The sequence below is a fragment of the Mercenaria mercenaria genome, chromosome 18 (assembly GCF_021730395.1).
Source record: "Mercenaria mercenaria strain notata chromosome 18, MADL_Memer_1, whole genome shotgun sequence".
Lineage (NCBI taxonomy): Eukaryota > Metazoa > Mollusca > Bivalvia > Venerida > Veneridae > Mercenaria > Mercenaria mercenaria.
In genome coordinates this window covers 41,665,594-41,685,197 of record NC_069378.1, presented here as the reverse complement: position 1 = coordinate 41,685,197, position 19,604 = coordinate 41,665,594, and the positions used below count along the sequence as shown (strand labels likewise).

Sequence of the window (19,604 nt, the reverse complement as noted above, 5' to 3'; positions counted from 1 at the left end):
CCCTTTTTAAAATTGTTAAAAGAAATTAATTCCATGCAGAACTCTGGTTGCCAAGGCAACCAAAAGGAAAAACTTAAAAAATCGTCTTGTCCAAAACCGCAAAGCGTAGAGCTTTGATATTTGACACGTGACAGAACCTTATGATCCTCTATCAAGATTGTTCCAATTGTGCCCCTGGGGTGAAAAGAGGCCCCGCCCCGGGGGCCCCAAGTTTTACATAGACTTATATAGTAAAAAACTTTAAGAAAATTCTTGTCTTAAACCACAAGACCTAGGCCTTTGCTATTTTGTATGTAGCTTTGCCTTGTGGTCCTCTACCAAAATTGTTAAAATTATGCCCCTGGGGACCTGTCCCTGGGGTCTCGAGTTTTACATAGACTTACAGAAGAAAAGAACTTTAAAAATCTTCTTGCCTGAAACTGCAAGACCTAGGCTTTTGATATTTAGTAAACTATGTTGCCTGTCCTAGTGTTTCTCTACCAAGATTGTTCAAATAATGTCCCTTGAATGAAAAGAGGCCCTGTCCTAGGGGTACCAAGTTTAACATAGAGTTATATAGGAAAAAAAAGAACTTCTTGTCTGAAAGTTTAAGGCCTTTGATATTTGTTATGTAGCATTGCCTGGTGGATCTCTAATAATGTCCCTGGGGTGAAAAGAGACCCTGCCCTGGGGGTACCAAGTTTAACATAGACTTATATAGGAAAAAAAATGTTAAAGGCCTTTGATATTTGGTATGTAGCATTGCCTGGTGGATCTATAACTAGTTTGTTCAAATTATGCCCCTGGGGGGAAAAGAGGCCCCGTCCTGGTGGTTACTTGTTGTAATTATGAGTTATATAGGAAAATACAGTTTAATTATAATTACCATATGATCCCAAGCGATTAGGGATCACTTGACTATGACCTTGACCTACTGACCTACTTTTTTTAAGACACGGCCTTGTAATTTGGATGACATGTACGGTTTTGGACACCGATCTTAAAACTGACTTTCAGTTACCATGAATGTGACCTACTAACCTACCTTTTAATATTTATCATCAGTTTGCCATTTGAAACATGTAGCTCATATTACCCAGGCGAGTGATCCAGAGTCATCATGTCCCTCTTGTAAGTAATATGTTATATTTTTCAAAAGTCATATGCTGTCATATATGGACGCACCAGGTTGTGGCGATTGCTTGATAGCTTTCGTTGCAGTCTGGTAGAACTGTGTCATTGGAGTTATTTTTTTTTTCACCATAACATAGTTTCAAAATACATTTAGAGATGACAAATTCGAACAATTTAATGAGTTAAAGAGTTCATACGCCTTTGTATGCGGCAGCACTTGGCCGGGATGATTCGTCGCGAGCTGTATGGTTGGACCGTGTCACGGGGGTGCTTTTCTCTTTTATCATGTGCTTATTCTGTGATACTAACATTATCAAAATATTGTTAAACACGACCAAAATTTAATATTGTTTAATTTAATTACAACATCACCAGTGACATAATTTTAGACTGTGCATATAAACCTTTAAGTAGCATCCAGTGACATGTGAAATATTAACTGTGAACTTTGAACTGTGAATATATTTAAAATAGCGATTTTTTCTTATAATTTCTGTTATTAAATTACATTATAACTTTTCAATGGTCGTTTCCCCAGTGCTTTACACTATCAATAAACATTTATGAAAAGCAGAAAAGTTGACAAAACTGCCGCACCATTTAACGGGGCACCCATGTGATACGTGGTGGTCTCATGGACATGTTTTTCAAACACTTTTTGAAATGTTCATTGGTGAAGAACTCGAAGTGTACTAGGATTACAATTTCTCAGTAATCATTTATAAAGGTCACTGTGGAGTGATAACAGCTCTGAGTACTTCTCATAGAACATTGATCATTAAGTAGTATTCACCGTCTACTGAGAAGTACTCAATGAGTAGTGTTCACGGCACCGTGAGTACTGCTCGCTGAGAAGCGTTCACGGCAACGCGAGTACTGCTCACTGAGAAGTGTTCACGGCACCATGAGTATTGCTTATTGAGAAGTGTTCACGGCACCGTTAGTACTGCTCACTGAGAAGTGTTCACCGTCCCATGAGTACTTCTCATTGAGAAGTGTTCACGGCACCGTGAGTACAGCTCATTGAGTAGTGTTCACCGTCCCGTGAGTATTGCTCACTATGAAGTGTTCACGGCACCGTTAGTACTGCTCATTGAGAAGTGTTCACCGTCCCGTGAGTACTGCTCATTGAGAAGTGTTCACGGCACCGTGAGTACAGCTCATTGAGTAGTGTTCAGCGTCCCGTGAGTACTGCTCACTGCGAAGTGTTCACGGCACCGTGAGTACTGCTCACTGAGTAGTGTTCACCGTCCCGTGAGTACTGCTCACTTAGAAGTGTTTACGGCACCGTGAGTACAGCTCACTGAGTAGTATTCACGGCAACGCGATTACTGCTCATTGAGAAGTGTTCACGGCACCGTGAGTACTGCCCATTGAGAAGTGTTCACGGCACCGTGAGTACAACTCATTGAGTAGTGTTCACCGTCCCGTTAGTATTGCTCACTGCGAAGTGTTCACGGTACCGTGAGTACTGCTCATTGAGTAGTGTTAATCGGATCCCTAGTATTACTCACTGAATAATGTTCACGGTACCGTGAGGACTGCTCACTGAGAAGTGTTCACCGTCCCGTGTGTATTGTTCACTGCGAATTGTTCAAGGTACCGTGAGTACTGCTCATTGAGTAGTGTTCAACGTCCCGTGAGTACTGCTCACTGAGAAGTGTTCACAGCATCGTGAGTACTGCTCACTGAGAAGTGTTCACCGTTCCGTGAGTATTGCTCACTGCGAAGTGTTCACGGTACCATGAGTACTGCTCATTGAGTAGTGTTCACCGTCCCATGAGTACTGCTCACTGAGAAGTGTTCACGGCACCGTGAATATAGCTCATTGAGTAGTGTTTACTGTCCCGTGAGTATTGCTCACTGCGAAGTGTTCACGGTACCGTGAGTACTGTTCATTGAGTAGTGTTAATCGGATCCCTAGTATTGCTCACCGAATAGTGTTCACGATACAATGAGTATTACTCACTGAATAATGTTCACGGCACCGTGAATACTGCTCACTGTGTAGTGTTCACGGCACCGTGGGTCCTGCACACCAGGTAGTGTGCACGACATCGTGAGTATTACTCACTTAGTAGTGTTCACAGTATTTTGAGTGTTACTCCCTGATTAGTGTTCACGGCACCTTGAGTATCACTCTTGTAGTAGTGTTCATGACACTGTGAGTTTTGCTCAGTATTCACGGTTCTTTGAGAACTGTTCTTTGAGAAGTGTCCGCGGTACTGTCAGTACTGCTCACTGAGAAATGTTCACGGTACAATGCAGCCTTGACGTTGTCAAATAATGTATATCTACACTTTGTACCTCTATATTAACTTCTAGTGGCCGTCTTACCTATGTGCTAATAAACTCCCAGCAGTGATCTCCATTAATCGCTGCCGCCACAAATACCATGTGCCCACTAAAATCTCATGGCCGTTGAAAGAAAATGAAATATTAATTTCAGTTTTATTCTTTTCATTTAATATCCACATTAGCCTTAAATCTTTAAAATATACTCAAAACAATTTCAATGATTAAAAAAGTAATATCAAATGATGAAATAATCGTTTTATCAAAATCTTGATGAAACTGTTTGTGATGGTGAGGGTAAACCACTGCACAGGATGTTAATGTGCTTACTTTTCATTGGCTTACTTCCCTTCCGAACACCATCATCAGCTATTGGTCAACGGAGTGTTAAATGGTTGGTAATAAGGTACAGTTGTCAGCCTCTCGTTTTCCATCTAAAGGAAAAACACTCGCTCATTTCATTAAAGATCTGATTGAAAATAGATAGCCTGAGCTTCTGCAAGTAACCAAATTCTATAGAAACTGATGTGAATGAAGAGGAAGTGTAAAAGTCTGCTTGAAAATCATAATTTCTTATGCTAATTACAGTCTGTGCATGGGTTTGTACAGAAAGTAGGTTTGACTGCTTCTCTAGAAAAAATGAAATACACTGTTCATTCTGACAGATTTAAGTAGAAAAGAAGCAGGGTAACAGGTCTCATAAAAGGGATCAGATCGATTTCTAAAGAGAAAGTATTTGCTTTTATCTCCAGAACATTGTGTCAAAGCCTTGCATTGATATATTTATATATAACTCATTGGGAAAGTAAATGTTCTTTTGGGCAAGTCATGCTATTGTAATTCATAAAATCGTCATCTTTAAAAAGGAAACATTCAATCTCTGTGTGATATTTTATTTTATATTATTATATTTGTATCAACGGCTGCATATGTCCTCGGTATATGCTGAAGACTTCGCCCGCAGCAATACTCTATCTAACTTTTACAGATACTAATACACCTATATTCAGTACAAACTTTGAGTTGAAGAGAAATGAAGCATTTGTTGCCTGAAAACGACGAGTTTGTTATATTTTTCTGCACTTAAATTATAATAGAACAAAATCATAACATCAGAATAGTCTACTATTTTCAGTTTACAGGTTTTGGGTTCTTAATTCGTGATTTAAAAAATAATTTATAGCAAAAGAGTGCTTTATCACTATCTATGCACGATGGACCGTTATACGTCGGGCGTAATAATGTCACGACGTATAACCGCCCGAGTGTATAAGTAGTGTTAAAACACGGTTTTGCTATAAATTATTTCAATTCTAATATGCCCTTCATCTAAAACAGAAAATATAACATAGAAGCGCTTTTTCTCTTGCCGCAACAAAAACTTTGACGTCACCGCTCTTTAACGTGACGTCATTCTAGCGTAAGCGTGTTTTATCGGAGACAAGCATATTAGAATTGAAAATTTCAAATGATATTAAGCATTTAATTCTTCCAAATATGCTTTAACATCATTATTTAGAACGCGTATATATAAGATAGCTACGGGACAGAGTTTTATAAGGAAAGACAACTCAAGAGAGATTTAAAATCTTAATCGAGCTAAACCACTTGACATGAATTTGACTGTCCCTATTCCTCTGATTGTGTCTTAAAGTTTAATAGTGGACCACAGTACGAGCGAATTATCACAGATAAGGTCAAATGCACTAAGTGAAAAGATAAGAGACCACAGATATGCCAGGGACTTCGATATATTAATATACAAGCGCAAAAATGGTCAACACTAAAACAAGGACTGTGCTACAAATTGTTATTTCATTCATATATTACGGGAAAGCTTTATTATGTTCATTATTCAAAATTTTATATATTTCTGAAGCCTAAGTAAGAAAACAATTATCTTTCTTTGTTTTCATTATGCAGATATGGTTATAATCGAAAATATAAAGCTATAGATTGTCAAATGTTTTTCTCATGATTCCGGAATCGAACCTTGGGCATGTAAGACGTTTGCGCTTAGTACACATGCAAGGACGCATCTTCCGATTGTGCTTGCCGTCACAACGTCAAAGAAAACGTCATAAAAACTTTGTTAATACATCCTTACCATTAATTGTGTCGTCTTTGGGAGTGGTCATAGGAACAGATTGCAAAGATGGCTGGATGGCATATCACAATAAATGTTACTTGTTTGCAAGAAGCCACGCGTCGTCCTTCACTTAGGCCGAGGTTAAAATAGATTAAAAACACTATGTCGATTATTTTCTTATTAATTTTAATCTCAACATGTTTGTATTGATTACGGTCAAAAGGTTTATCGTATTTTAGGAAATTGGAAGGAATAATAGAAATGATCCATGTAACATATATAAGAACTCAATATTTGGTATAATTACAAGTGCTTAAAATATCTTGAAGACATACAACATTTAAGAGAGCATGTGAACGGTATTCTGTAATATTTCCACTAACAAATTTAGTATTTTGGATTTTTGTTGTTAATGCATCCTTATCTTTTATTTTGTCGTCCGCAGGAGTGGTCATAGGAACAGATTGCAAAGACGGCTGGATGGCATATCACAATTCATGTTACTTGTTTGCACGAAACCACGCGTCGTCCTTCACTGAGGCCGAGGTAAAAAAAACAACACGTTGTCGATAATTTTTTTCTGTTTCAACAATTTTTGTATCATTAAAGTCAAAAGATTAATAGCTTAAGGATTAATAGATTCTTAAATAATCTATGAAACATTTATAAAAACTAAACTCAGATTTCCTGTAATGATGCCTTTCTCTGGTCATTGATAATTTACGGATCTACTCTATCATATACCGATTCTGTTATTTCTTAGTTTAGTTACGTTCTATTCTTCCAAATGATCTTTTCGTTTTAATTACACATTATACAAATGAAGACGAGGATAGATGGCTAGATGTTTCTTAACTCTGCTATCAGCACAGTTGTCAAACGATGTTTTTCTGTTGCACTAGAGAGAATAAAGATGTATCAAGAAAAAGAAAGACGAACATACTATTTACTTTGTGTATTACTTAAAAAATATTTTGTTCTTCATTCGGCTAGAATAGCTGCCGATAAGTTTCAAAATGAAATGTTATAGTGGTGGTATCATAACAAACATTATGATACTATACAGCTTAATATATCTGATCGATAAAGGATTCTGGTTTGATATCGGCTTGATATTTGACGTAACATTCGTTTACATGTTTATTTCAAGCATTACTGTCAGCAACACGGAGGTCATCTTATTACCATAGAGACGAAAAATGAAAACCTGTTCATCAAAGACTTTTTACGCGGCCTGAAAGGTAACTGATTTGTAGGTTTGGATTGTTTTCAGAATTATATAAGCTGAACAAACAACATATTAATTAAGAAATTATTTATAGCAAAAGAGTGTTTTAAGACTATAAGACTATCTATGCACGATGGGCGGTTATACGTCGGGCGTAATAATTTGTACGACCACCCGAGTGTATACACCCTTTTGCTATAGAGTATTTCGATTCTAATACGCCCTTAATCTAAAACAGTAGATAAAATACAGTAGCGCTTTTGTCTTGGTCGCTACAAAATCAGTGACGTCACCGCACGTCAACGTGACGGCATTGTAGCGTAAGAGTGTTTTAACAGAGAAAAATATATTAGAATCAGTTTATAAAGTATCAATATTTGGCGGTGTTTATACACATTTTATGAGACATTTTTAACACATGAACGTGATCAATTGTGTTGCTAATGGTTTGATAAATTCTGCACAATTACAGTTTATTAGTGCTTTTATCAATAGAGTTCATCCTTGTTATTCATGAATCTTTTCAGGGTTTTAACCTAAAACTGTATAGCATTACGAGTATGGTGATCTTGTGGATTTAAGGCCAATTCAAAGCATTTTATCGTGTATTATTCACTTTTAAGTATAAAAGAAAATTACTTTGATTCAAGAAGGATTGTGTTTGATAGGTATATTTTAATCATAAAATAGTGATAAATCTATTTTAATCTCTTGATCCCTATATCAAAGGCATACGCTAGAATTGCCTGTACTTAAAATGAGCGAAATTTCTCCCCAAAACAGAATTTCTTCAAACTTTTGATCTTGAAGGACAATCATCGAAAAAAAAACCCCGAAGTATGTCACAGGTATTGAAAAAGAACTTTCTGCCCTTTAAAATGACATTTGGGGGAAATGACGTTTTAAAGGACAGATAACTCTTTCTGCTAAAACTGTTTTTGATCGTCTCTTTGATTTTTTAAACCTTACCTGTCAGATTATAAGCCCTTACGTAACCAAGAAGCAAAATACTATTAATCATCTTGATTATGACACATCAGCTAACTTATCAAGTGGGACATCCTTTGAATTATAGAATATTGTTATATATGATAAATAATATTTATTTATAGATTATCAGTCAGATTATGCTCAAGTTTCGAAATATTCTTACAGAAATAAATGTTTGTCAATAAACAATAAATGATATAATCTACTACCACTTAGTACTCATTAAGAGTCCTTAATGTCTCTTTTGTGGTCCTTTATTTTCTCTAAGTGACCCTTGTAGTTAAGTGGTCCTTAGTGCTTCTTTAGTGGTCCTTTCAACCCATTAGTAGTCTTTATTGTCTTCTTAGTGGTCCTTTTTACTCCATTAGTGGTCCAAGTGCCTCTTTAGTGGTCCTTATACCTCCTAAGTAGTCTTTATTGCCTCCTTAGTAGTTTTTTTGTACTCCCATTAGTGGTCCTTAGTGGAACTAAGCTGTCCTTAGTGGTTCTTAGTGATATCTGTATATTTGCTGATCGCATGTACGTCTACTTGCTGTGAGCAGGGCTGTCGTTGTCCGGCCTTGGAACGAGTGCTGAAGGCAGGAGGGGCGGGGGAATGAGGGAGGGCAGGAGAGGGGGGTTTATCCTATGGAAAAGAATTAGGGCAAAATCTGCATTGTGCTTTCGTATATCAAATCTTGCGATTTACATATATGCATTCGTTATTCTCATGTTCAAATGCTTCCTTCTGACATCCAATTTTGCATTGTTACGTGACCATTTGTACATCCTATGTTTACGTGTTTCATTTTAATATCATGGTTACTTCTTCATCAGTCTATGATATTATCTTGCTTTCAGTCATACATACTGTATTAGCTTGTGGTTAACCTAGACACACCTTCCCCATGTATTTATGTTGTCTATATACTGATGATATGGACAGAAGTGGCTCCTGGACAGGCTGAATGTGCTTACTCGTACGTATTAATAGCTAACAAAGTTTTAAACAAACACAATCTTACTTGTCACAATGCAACATAGCACTAAGCATAATGAGGTTGCCATAATGTATATTTCTCATTATGATACCAGATTCGTGCTCGGAAGCTTCCGCTAAGTCACGGAAAAAGTAGAACACTGCACATTTTGACTATGTGGCCGGTGACCGGACCTAACCTGTTTGATTTTTCCAGGCGTCCGGTAATCAAGTTCGAAAAGGCCTGTGTATCATTAGAATGTATGCATCTTATTTATTGCATTAAGTCAATTGCGAAATAATTCGTTTTTAGCTCGACTATTCAAAGAATAGTCTAGCTATTCTACTCACCCTAGCGTCGGCGTCGGCGTTATACATTAACTAAAATTTTGCATGCAAGTACATAAGGCTATCATTTAAAGGCATATATCTTTGAAACTTATTTTTCCTTTTCTAGGTGAATTACCAACCTCACTAGGTCAAGTCCTATAACTCTGAATATTGGTCAAATTAAGCCCCCTTTTGGACTTAGAAAATCGTGGTTTAAGTCTTACATGCAAGTAAATATCTCTTAAACTAATGCAGATATTGAATTGAAACTTCGCATGTGTCTTCTGTGTTATAAAACTAGGTGACTGCATCAAGTCCCATAACTCTGACATGCATCTTTGCCAAATATTGCCCCCTTTTGGACTTAGAAAATCCTGGTTAAAGTCTGGCTGGCAAGTTACTATCTCCTAAACTAATGCAGATATTTAACTGAAACTTCACATGTGTCTTCGGGGTTATAAAATTAGGTGATAGCATCAAGCTGCATAACTCTGACATGTATTTTGGCCAAATTATGCCCCTTTTTGGAGTTAGGAATTTCTGGTTGAAGTTTTGCGTGCAAGTTACTATCTCCAAAACTTATGCAGATATTTAACTGAAACTTCACACGTGTCCTTGGGGTTATAAAACTATGTAATATCATCAAGTCCCAAAACTCTGACATGTATTTTGGCCAAATTATTCCCCTTTTTAGATTTAGAAAGTTCTGGTTAAAGTTTTGCTTGCAAGTACATATAGATATTATTTTATATAGCTTCGAAACTTATTTTCGTCTTTTTGTAGGTCAATAACCAACCTCACTAGGTCAAGTCCCATAACTCTGACACATGTATTTTGGCTAAATCATGCCCCCTTTTAGACTTAGAAAATCCTGGTTAAAGTTTTGCATGCAAGTTACTGTCTCTAAAATTAATGTAGATATTGAATTGTAACTTCACATGTGTCTTCTGTGTTATAAAACTAGGTGATAGCATCAAGTTCTGTAACTCTGACGTGTATTTTAGCCAAATTATGCTCCTTTTTAGATTTAGAAAATCCTGGTTAAAGATTTGCTTACAAGTTATGCTACCTCCAAACCTTAAATGCAGATACTGAAACTCTATAGATATTTTAACATTTAGGGTAATATTCCAGCTTTTGGGACAAGAATGTGAATAGTCGAGCATTGGCTATTTTACGGACGGCTCTTGTTAAAAGCGCCATTGAAAAGAAACATTTTTTGTCAGACAGCTAGGTTTACTATCCATTGAAAATCTCCATTTTAATTGTTAATTATTTAATATATGAGTCTTGAACTTAAAGAAGTTCGGTGCTGCGGGTGATACCGCGTTGGCCGAGTAAAATTTAAGTCGTAAGTTATTTTACTGATAAAGATAAAGCGCTGCATTACATCTCAATTTAAGGCTATCAAATACACGCTCGACTGCAGGGAGACAATTCATTCAGTTGACATAATTGTGTTGTGTAGGCTATTTAAAGCGCGCTATAAATATCTGCTAACTACACAATAGTAAGGGTAGTGTTTCGAAAACAATGCTTGTTACACTTGGATTCAGATAAGAATATAACTTTGTTGTTTGTCCGGTTACCGGACGTGTAGTCTTAACACTCTCGGTACAGTTTGTGTGTTTCCGTATTTTAGTGCGAGGGGGTAATCTCCACTTGAACAAGAATTTGAGAATGTAAAAATGTATGTTGTCACAACGCAACATAACCCACAGCTAAATTTATATGTAAGCATCAAAACTCCTTGCATTTAAACATTTAAGGAACCACCTAGTATGATCTTCTCATCAATTAGCATACACCACTGACGCTCCAAAGAAGACATAACGCAAGTAACCACTAGTAAATAAGATGAATAATGAATGTAGTTTGTCAGATTATAGCATGTCCGAAAGCAGCACGAATATCTTAGAAAAATGAAGCAAGCACAGATCATTTCTCAGAATTAAGCATGTATGAATATCAGAAAGAAACAGACAAGCATAGGATGCACAAATGGTCATGTAACAAAGCAAAATGGAATGTCAGAAGGAAACATGTGGACATGAAAATCACAAATGCATACATGTAAATCGCAAGATTGGGTGTACGACAGCACAATGCAGTTTTTGCCCTAATTCTGTTCCATATGTTTGGGGGTCTTTAAATGCGTTTTTCTTGCATCTTAAAAGCATTTACGGTTAAGATTTTCAGTCAGTTTCACATTAGGCCTATTTTTAAGGATAACTCTCCAACATTTGCCCAATTCTAGAAGATTGCTATAAATGTTGATGTATTTCAGTTTCTGAGTGTCGGCCAAGACATAAAAAACAATTATTTCGACCCCACTGGGTGTCTCATCAGGCGGTGGCATCAAACGTATCCCCGCTATAGGTTTTTTTTTCGTATTTTTTTGTGTCTTTCTTTTATTTTTCTTCTCTTCTTTCTTTGTTTTTTATTATATAAAATCTACAATTATAGACATAGTATTCAATACATACATAAACCTGACATCATCATAACTAGTTGTGAGTATGTGATATATAGTAACGTAGCTCAAAACTGCTGAATTCAGCATTACTTTTGCCCGAGGTCGTAGCCACTCCTTAAAACTTCCGAACAAACAACATTATATAATTATGCAATTGTAAACATTGTATTCTAGGTCCTCACGAACCCTTTTATCATAATTATTTAATTTTTAACTGACCTCATTAAAGATCTATGAGATAATCGTTTAATTATGTTTAATCCAATCAAGCAGGGTCGAAAAGTTTGACAAAGTGTGCCGAAGTTATTTTCACACGACAGATACCACTCCGTAATTACACTAACAAGGCAATGTTTCGGCTTTCTTAATCAAAGCAAAAGATTAAATTTAATGCAAAAGACTGGTACGTCCTATTACAGATATTATGCTCGGCCAAAAAGGTCGTCCGACTGTCCGCGACGGCCTTGGTGAATTGTGGTTCGAGAAGGCTATGTTTTGACATGTGGCTTTCTTTCTTGGGTATTCGACCTTATTTCTAATAAACTGATTATTCATAAAACGAAAGTAAAAGAAGTCATGTTTACAACCACAACAACAACAACAAAAACAGCAACAGCATAATGACAACAACAATAACATAACAACAAAATTTATTCTAGCTTATGAGAATTACAATGCATCTTGCTACATTACAAAGCATAGTGTAGAAACCTCTTGCAGTTTTCTGAAATTCGAAAGTTATATGCTTAAATGTAAATGATATTAAACCTCATTAGAGTCTCTAGCCCTTATGACCTTGGTGTTTGACTTACTTAATAGAAGAAAACAAGCAAGTATCTTCATATTTGACATTTAACTACCATAGGTCAATTTTGTTCTCCAGTTATTGATCAGAAAACATTAGAATCAATTCTTTGACCATCTTTTAAAAATTGAATTGAGTGTATGTCCATAATGAGTTCATAAAATTAATAAATGATGTGAAATAGATAATTTCAATAGAAACCATTTAAAACTGTAGAAGCCTATGATTTTGTTTGCAGACAGCATTTTAACTAATATATGCTTTGAAGTTGAATTTTATTATTCAGGCTTCAGATATTACGAAACGGTAACCAAATTATGAAATATAAAGTATATAATGTAACAAATGCAAGTAAATTCTACGATTAAGCAAATTATTTTTTTCTAGGCGAATATCATTGGTTAGGCCTAACTGACGAGATGGTAGAGGGAGTTTGGAAATGGTATACATCAAATAGAGATGTAACATACACAGGTTACGTATATTTGATCTTCTAATCACTCGTGTATGATTCGTTAAAACGAAATGTTAACGTTTCTTATACCATAAATAACATGACTGACAACGCCAAAAAAGTGGTAATAAGACAATGTACAATCAATGAGAAAACACAAACAATCAAAATAAAATATTGTATATGCACAACCATGCAAAAGTATTTGTCTACCTCTTAAAACATTGTTTTATTCGAAATACAAGAAAATGGTAAAATCATATCTTAGGGTATAACAAGACATATTCATTGTACATATTGTACATGGTACAAATTAATGCTTGTTTTATCATGGCATTCTAAATTGGGGCATTTATTTCTTTTTCAAATTCAGTATAACATATGTGCCCTCACTTTCGTTGATCAAGATTAACTCGGCAAGAAACGTTATTAAATGTTGAGGAAAATCTCTACTGAAGCCATAACAAAATTTGATCACTGCAGATACTCTGGTCTGTTGTCATAGACCCTCAGATTGACAAAAAGAACTAGATTTTTAACATAATTTGGGTAACGATAGAAAGTCTTCCATTTTGGACGAGTATTCCCTTTTAAATCAGTTTTATTAAGGCACTTAAATCTTTTCAAAATGACTTATGCTGGTACTGAACATGAACATGAATTAGCCTGTATTATGATTTTCTCAAAATTGAAATATAGTGTTATGTATTGGTTTGGTCATTATGAATATATGCAGATATAAATTAATTTTGATTGTATTTTCTATTATTGTCAACGTTCGATTTTAGATTGGTATCCTGGTGAACCAAACTCACACAGGGGAACTGAAGAAGACTGTGTTGTCTTCTCGTACACTGAGGACTACAGATGGCTTGATGTACCATGTACCCGTTCGTATGAACCGATATGCGAGATTGTGTAAATGTTTTTCTTACTCTGTCTCGATATCATTTTAAAATCATTATGAACTGAAGTAAATGACACCTTTCTTCCCCAAAATAAAATTTGCAATATACAGAAACACTAATTCAGTATAATGTGACACACAGTGAAGATAACATTGTTGAGTGCATTGCTACAATTTGAAACGTGTGATACTTATACATGTACCATGAAGTTTATAGGCAGGATTAAGACAGTTAAATGCAAAACACATTACATTCAATTTACGACATTTATTTCGATTATCTTATCTTCAAACATGTAAAATACTGAACAGACGCATTTATTTAATAATTACCTAAATTTCACTGTATGTTTGATTTTCATAAATCAAAGAAATATGTGCTATCACTTTGCCGCCACTAAGACATTAGTTTGTTAAATTACTACCTTTCATGAAGCAGATATAAACATGCATTAAACTGCCAACCGCACCATGCGGTCAAGAATATTTCTTGGCAGAACTACAACAGGCTAAATAAAGGAAATTTTGAAATTCTTTATACAGTGTTAAAGAGTCTTTATCCTCATAACATAAGATATCTATTAGAATTTATAAAAGTACAGAAAGAGGACTACGCTTGCAATTAGAACAATTCGAACTCTTTCTTACTTTTTTTTTTCAGATCTGACGAAGTGGATGTTGTTGGATGAATTTAATTAAACGGCTTAAACGTTGGATGTTATGTAGGAAACACTGAATACATTTTTCTGTTTAGCATTTGTTGTTAAACATTCCGTCTTAAGGGAATAAAATCCAAACATACTGAAAATAACGAAACATCAAAATCAAATATATAAAATGTATTACAAACAGAAAGACAGACAGTATTTTCGTATGTCAATTCGATATGCTTGTCACCTCTTAGAAACAAACCAAATCAAACCTATATGATATAACTATCATTTCAAAGCCTTCCCGAGGACACGCCAAGTTAGGTTAAGTAGAATTTTATCAATTTTATAATATGTAGGTAAAAAACTCTCTTGGAAGTATAAAACTAAATCAAGCAAAATAAATAGCAATTTCGATTTGTCTGAACCTGTCCGTAAAAAGTTATGAAAATAGCAACAATCCTCACGCCTTTGGCATAGGTATACTCGTAAATGGTACTCTGTCATACGAGATTCGACTGAATTCAGGACAAAAGGAAGAGGAGCAATAACAAGTCTTATACATTAGCAAAATATGTCTATCTGACAAAAATAAACAATAAACAGCTAAAGCACTTTGATTAGAGCTGTGATATAATATTTAAAACTTTCAGATAAAATGTATATCTGATAAAAATACACAATAAACACATGAACAATTAAATTATATATGAAAGAGCTGGGATTTAAATTGTAGCCAATATTTTTTTGCCTTCTATGATAGTCAGAATATTTCTTTTCAGAACTTGAAAGCAAAATTATGTTTATATTAACGCATGGAAGAGTTCTTTAACATTCTTACCCATTGAAGAATTTTTATGAAACACATCATGACAATGTGCAGAACTAAAGAGTTAGCCATGTCGGTCAAGGTTAAAGTCACAGCTCAAGGTCATAAAAAGGCAGCACGATACGAACGATAAGCTTTGTAGTTAAGGTTACTTTCAACAGTCAGAAAACCGAAGTACACATCATTGAAATATTATTACTAAACATCGACTTGTGTCAGAGTGATGTAATGGTCGTACTCTATTGGAAATCCCGACACAAATGCAGTTTAGGGAAGTACAAGTTCCAAAACAGTCATTAACGAAATCGGACACCCCGTAATGCGTTGCAGTTGTATCCACTTCCCCTAGGTTGGAACCAATTCTGTTCTATTATTTCATATGTCTGCGATGACAAATTCAACGATTATGAGGAAATGATTGTTGCTTGATAGTGTCGTACTTATTTAAGTCGCGCCATGAGAAAACCAACATAGTGGCTTTGCGACCAGCATGGATCAAGACCAGCCTGGCCAGGATCCATGCTGTACGCTTTCAAAGCGTAATTCAGTTAGAGAAACCGTTAGCGAACATCATGGATCCTGACCAGACTGCGCGGATGCGCAGGCTGGTCTGGATCCATGCTGTACGCAAAACCACTATGTTGGTTTTCTTATGGCGCGGCTCATTTTATGATGCATGCATTATCATTATAACGCTCGTTTTGTACAAAATGCTTCAATTTTAATCAAATTCTACAGAAAACGGTAGTCCCTCGTCATCGCACTGTACAGAATTGTTTACAATGATGAAAAGGAATTGCATTGAACAAGAGCCAGATATGATATCCTCTTTAAATTGAGTTATTATCAATATCATTATTAATTTAATATTATCATCATATTTTAAGTGCTTTGTGCTAAATCTAGCCCACCTAACCCTGTGGTAGGAGGTATGGGAGAAGTAACATGCAATAGTTCACAGACTCAGTCAATCTGGGTCTGCTGTTATTTTGCGTTTTATATTTTATTAAATATACCTTTATATTATGTGTAAAGTATCAGTTCTAAAATTATAAAAGTATCATTTCGTTACTAGTATGAAAACGACTACTATTATTGTAAGGTTTGTAGAGTGACAATGATTTCTATTACTGTCAGGTTTGTAGGGTGACAATGACTACTGTTACAGTCAGTTTGATAGAGTGACAATGAATACTGTTACTGACACATATAAGAGTGACAAGAAAACATTTTACTGTCAGGTTGGTAAAGTTACAATGACTGTCGGGTTGGTAGAGTCATAATGACTGTTGAGTTGGTAGAGTGACAATGGCTGCTATTACTGTGAGGATGGTAGACTGACAATGACAAATTTTACTGTCAGATTGATAGAGTGACAATGATTACTTAACTGTCAAGTTAGTGGAGTGACAATGCAAACTGTCACTGTGAGGTTGGTAAAGTGACAATTACTTCTATTACTGCCAGGTTTATAGAATGACACTGGCTACTATAACTGTCTTGTTGTTAGAGTAGCAATGACTACTTTTCCTGTCTGCTTGGAAGAGTGAAAATAGCTATTGTTTCTGTCTGGTCAGTACATTGACAATGACTACTGTTACAGTCAGGTTGGTAGAAAGGCAACAACTATTTTTAAGGTCAGGTTGCTAGAGTGACAATGACTTTCAGGTTGACTACTTCTGATGTCAGGCTGGTAAAGACACAATATCTTCTATCTCTGTCAGGTTTGTAAAGTGGCAATTACTACTATTACTGTCAGGTTTGTAAAGTGTCAATAACTACTATCACTGTCAGGTTGGTAAATTGGTAGAGTGACAATGACTACTATTATTGTCAGGTTTGTAAAGTGACAATGACTACTATTACTGTCAGGTTGATGAATTGGTAGAGTGACAATGACTACTATTACTGTCAGGTTGATGAATTGGTAGAGTGACAATGACTACTGTTATTGTCAGGTTTGTAAAGTGACAATAACTACTATTACTGTCAGGTTGGTGAATTGGTAGAGTTACAATGAGTACTATTACTGTCAGGTTGGTAAACTGGTAGAGTGACAATGACTACTATTATTGTCAGGTTTGTAAAGTGACAATGACTACTATTACTGTCAGGTTGATGAATTGGTAGAGTGACAATGACTACTATTATTGTCAGGTGTGTAAAGTGACAATAACTACTATTACTGTCAGGTTGGTGAATTGGTAGAGTTACAATGAGTACTATTACTGTTAGGTTGGTAAATTGGTACAGTGACAATGACTCCTATTATTGTCAGGTTTGTAAAGTGACAATGACTACTATTACTGTCAGGTTGATGAATTGGTAGAGTGACAATGACTACTATTATTGTCAGGTTTGTAAAGTGACAATAACTACTGTTACTGTCAGGTTGGTGAATTGGTAAAGTGACAATTTCTGCTGAGACCAATCTCTGGTACCCACACACTACAGGACACTTCACTGTCCTACATTAAATCATCTTATATCACGGAAAAAGAAGTAAATATTACTGTAAGTTAATAGTAACCCAGTCTCCTCTCTCGTCAACATACGTATCTGTATTTGTTTGACTAATATTTTGTACTCAATCAAGTACAGATCAATAGGTTCGTGTCGCTCACACATTTTTAACATACTTAAAAACCTCACATGAAACAAGCAAATCGGTTCGTAATATTTCTTACTTCACAGGGTGAAAACGTTTGAATTGTAAATCTTGGTGTTATAAAAATATTACCGTCCATGACTTCCTTTGAACCCTCTTTACTGTGGTGAATAAGCTTTTTTAAATAAAGGATGATTTTTATTTGATCACTGTCCACCTGATTGGCTACTTAGTTTGCCAGTCAAAATCATTTGTGCTAAAAGAGGAAGTATGTACAGTGTATGTAGATTATCTTTAATGATCATTTTATGACTTGTTTAACTTTATAGTCCCGATTTTGCTGGCACACTTCCACTCATTGTAAGTCCTATATAATGAGCTGCTTGATAAGATCATTTTCACATTCGATATTTCCTGCTATATTAAAGAACAATGTATCTGAAAATACTAGCTGTGACTGTTTTCTGGACAGGTGTTATATCCGGCGAGGATTTGCAGCACTATTGTAATCCCGTGATAAATATCCTGAGAGAAAATGATCGAGGTTCCGAAAGTGTACATGTCTCTACAGAATTTCAGTCAGAGCAAGTATGGCAGATGTTTACTAATGTATCTAGAACACTACTGGACGAGTATGAACTGAGATTTGTTGCTTTCTTGAATACACTAGACGTAACTTCAAGACCGATCGATTGCCAGGATATTAAAGCGTTGGGGCATCGAAGGTCAGGAGTTTATTACATTTACCCGAAAAACACGAGAGGATTTTCCGTTAGGTGCGACATGGACACAGCAAACGGTGGATGGACTCTTATTCAGCGAAGAATATTGAACAGCGACTTTTATAAGACCTGGGACGACTATCAGTTTGGATTCGGCAATCTGAGTGAAAATTTTTGGATTGGTAATCAACAGATTCATTTAATTTCTACACAGGGCTGGTATGAACTGCGAGTTGATATGACAAGCATGGACAATGAAACAGCATATGCAGAGTATAAGCTTTTCTCTGTCGGAGATGTTGATTCATTATATAAACTTACTGTAGCAGGCTATAGTGGTACTGCCGGGGACAGCCTTACTGTACACAATAACAGAAAATTTTCTACAAAAGATCGAGATTATGATACCTCTAGTGGTAATTGCGCTCGGATGTATTCTGGGGCCTGGTGGTATGCAGATTGTCATGCTTCAAATTTGAATGGTGACTATGGCAACAAAGCCTACGCAAAAGGCCCGGTATGGCACACATGGAAAGGACTTTATTCGCCTTTGAAGACAACAGAAATGAAGATTCGTCGCTGGCAACAAAGCGAAACACTAGTTTCTGTAGACCCATAAGAACTATGTTCGCGTTTACAATAAAGTAGTATTTATATTTAAAAGACTAACCTGTTGGAAATTATGCCTGGAGACACGGAACATTATTTGGTTTGAAATGCATTTCATATTTACATTTAACATAGATACATTCTTCATTGCTTATTTATTAGTACATGTACTGCTAGGAAACATCTGTAGAAAATAAAAGCATCATATTATTATTTCAAACTTTATACCCTTAATTTTATCAAGAACGTTAGCGTTCTTTAAACTCATAACTAGATCTACTAAATGAGTTAATCTGCAATATACCCAAATTTCAGCGTTTATATTGTTTTACAAAGAGCTTTTACGTAATGTCAAACCATTTGATATCCTTTAATGCAGCTTAATAACTTTTTAATACATTATTTATTTAAATAATTGTTGTTATTTCCGATATTTACAACATCTCACTAAATATGTGAATATATGTCAGGGACTTTCATTTGCGTAGTCGTTTAAACGATATCAAGTATCTATGGGGCGCCGTTTTACTATTGATGCAGT

General features: G+C 35.6%; 2 protein-coding genes across 2 annotated transcripts; both read left to right on the top strand.

The window, feature by feature from the left end:
- Window positions 1-5,947: 5,947 nt before the first annotated feature.
- Window positions 5,948-14,437, top strand: LOC123539281 (perlucin-like protein). Its single transcript, XM_053530408.1, has 5 exons — window positions 5,948-6,043; window positions 6,648-6,738; window positions 12,672-12,758; window positions 13,527-13,656; window positions 14,307-14,437. The coding sequence occupies exons 1-5, from the start codon at window positions 5,978-5,980 to the stop codon at window positions 14,332-14,334; spliced, it is 402 nt and encodes a 133-aa protein (XP_053386383.1). The 5' UTR covers window positions 5,948-5,977; the 3' UTR covers window positions 14,335-14,437.
- A 3,727-nt stretch (window positions 14,438-18,164) lies between these two features.
- LOC123538617 (microfibril-associated glycoprotein 4-like) lies at window positions 18,165-19,073 on the top strand. The gene has a single exon (XM_053529796.1). It carries the CDS (start codon window positions 18,165-18,167, stop codon window positions 19,071-19,073), a length of 909 nt encoding a protein of 302 aa, XP_053385771.1.
- The last annotated feature ends 531 nt before the right edge of the window (window positions 19,074-19,604 follow it).

Coding starts and splice junctions, on each gene's coding strand:
- LOC123538617 (XM_053529796.1), top strand. CDS start 18,165: ATGTATCTGAAAATACTAGCTGTGACTGTTTTCTGGACAGGTGTTATA.
- LOC123539281 (XM_053530408.1), top strand. CDS start 5,978: ATGGCATATCACAATTCATGTTACTTGTTTGCACGAAACCACGCGTCG. Junction 6,739..12,671: donor CTTTTTACGCGGCCTGAAAG/GTAACTGATTTG, acceptor ATTTTTTTCTAG/GCGAATATCATTGGTTAGGC. Junction 13,657..14,306: donor GAACCGATATGCGAGATTGT/GTAAATGTTTTT, acceptor TTTTTTTTTCAG/ATCTGACGAAGTGGATGTTG.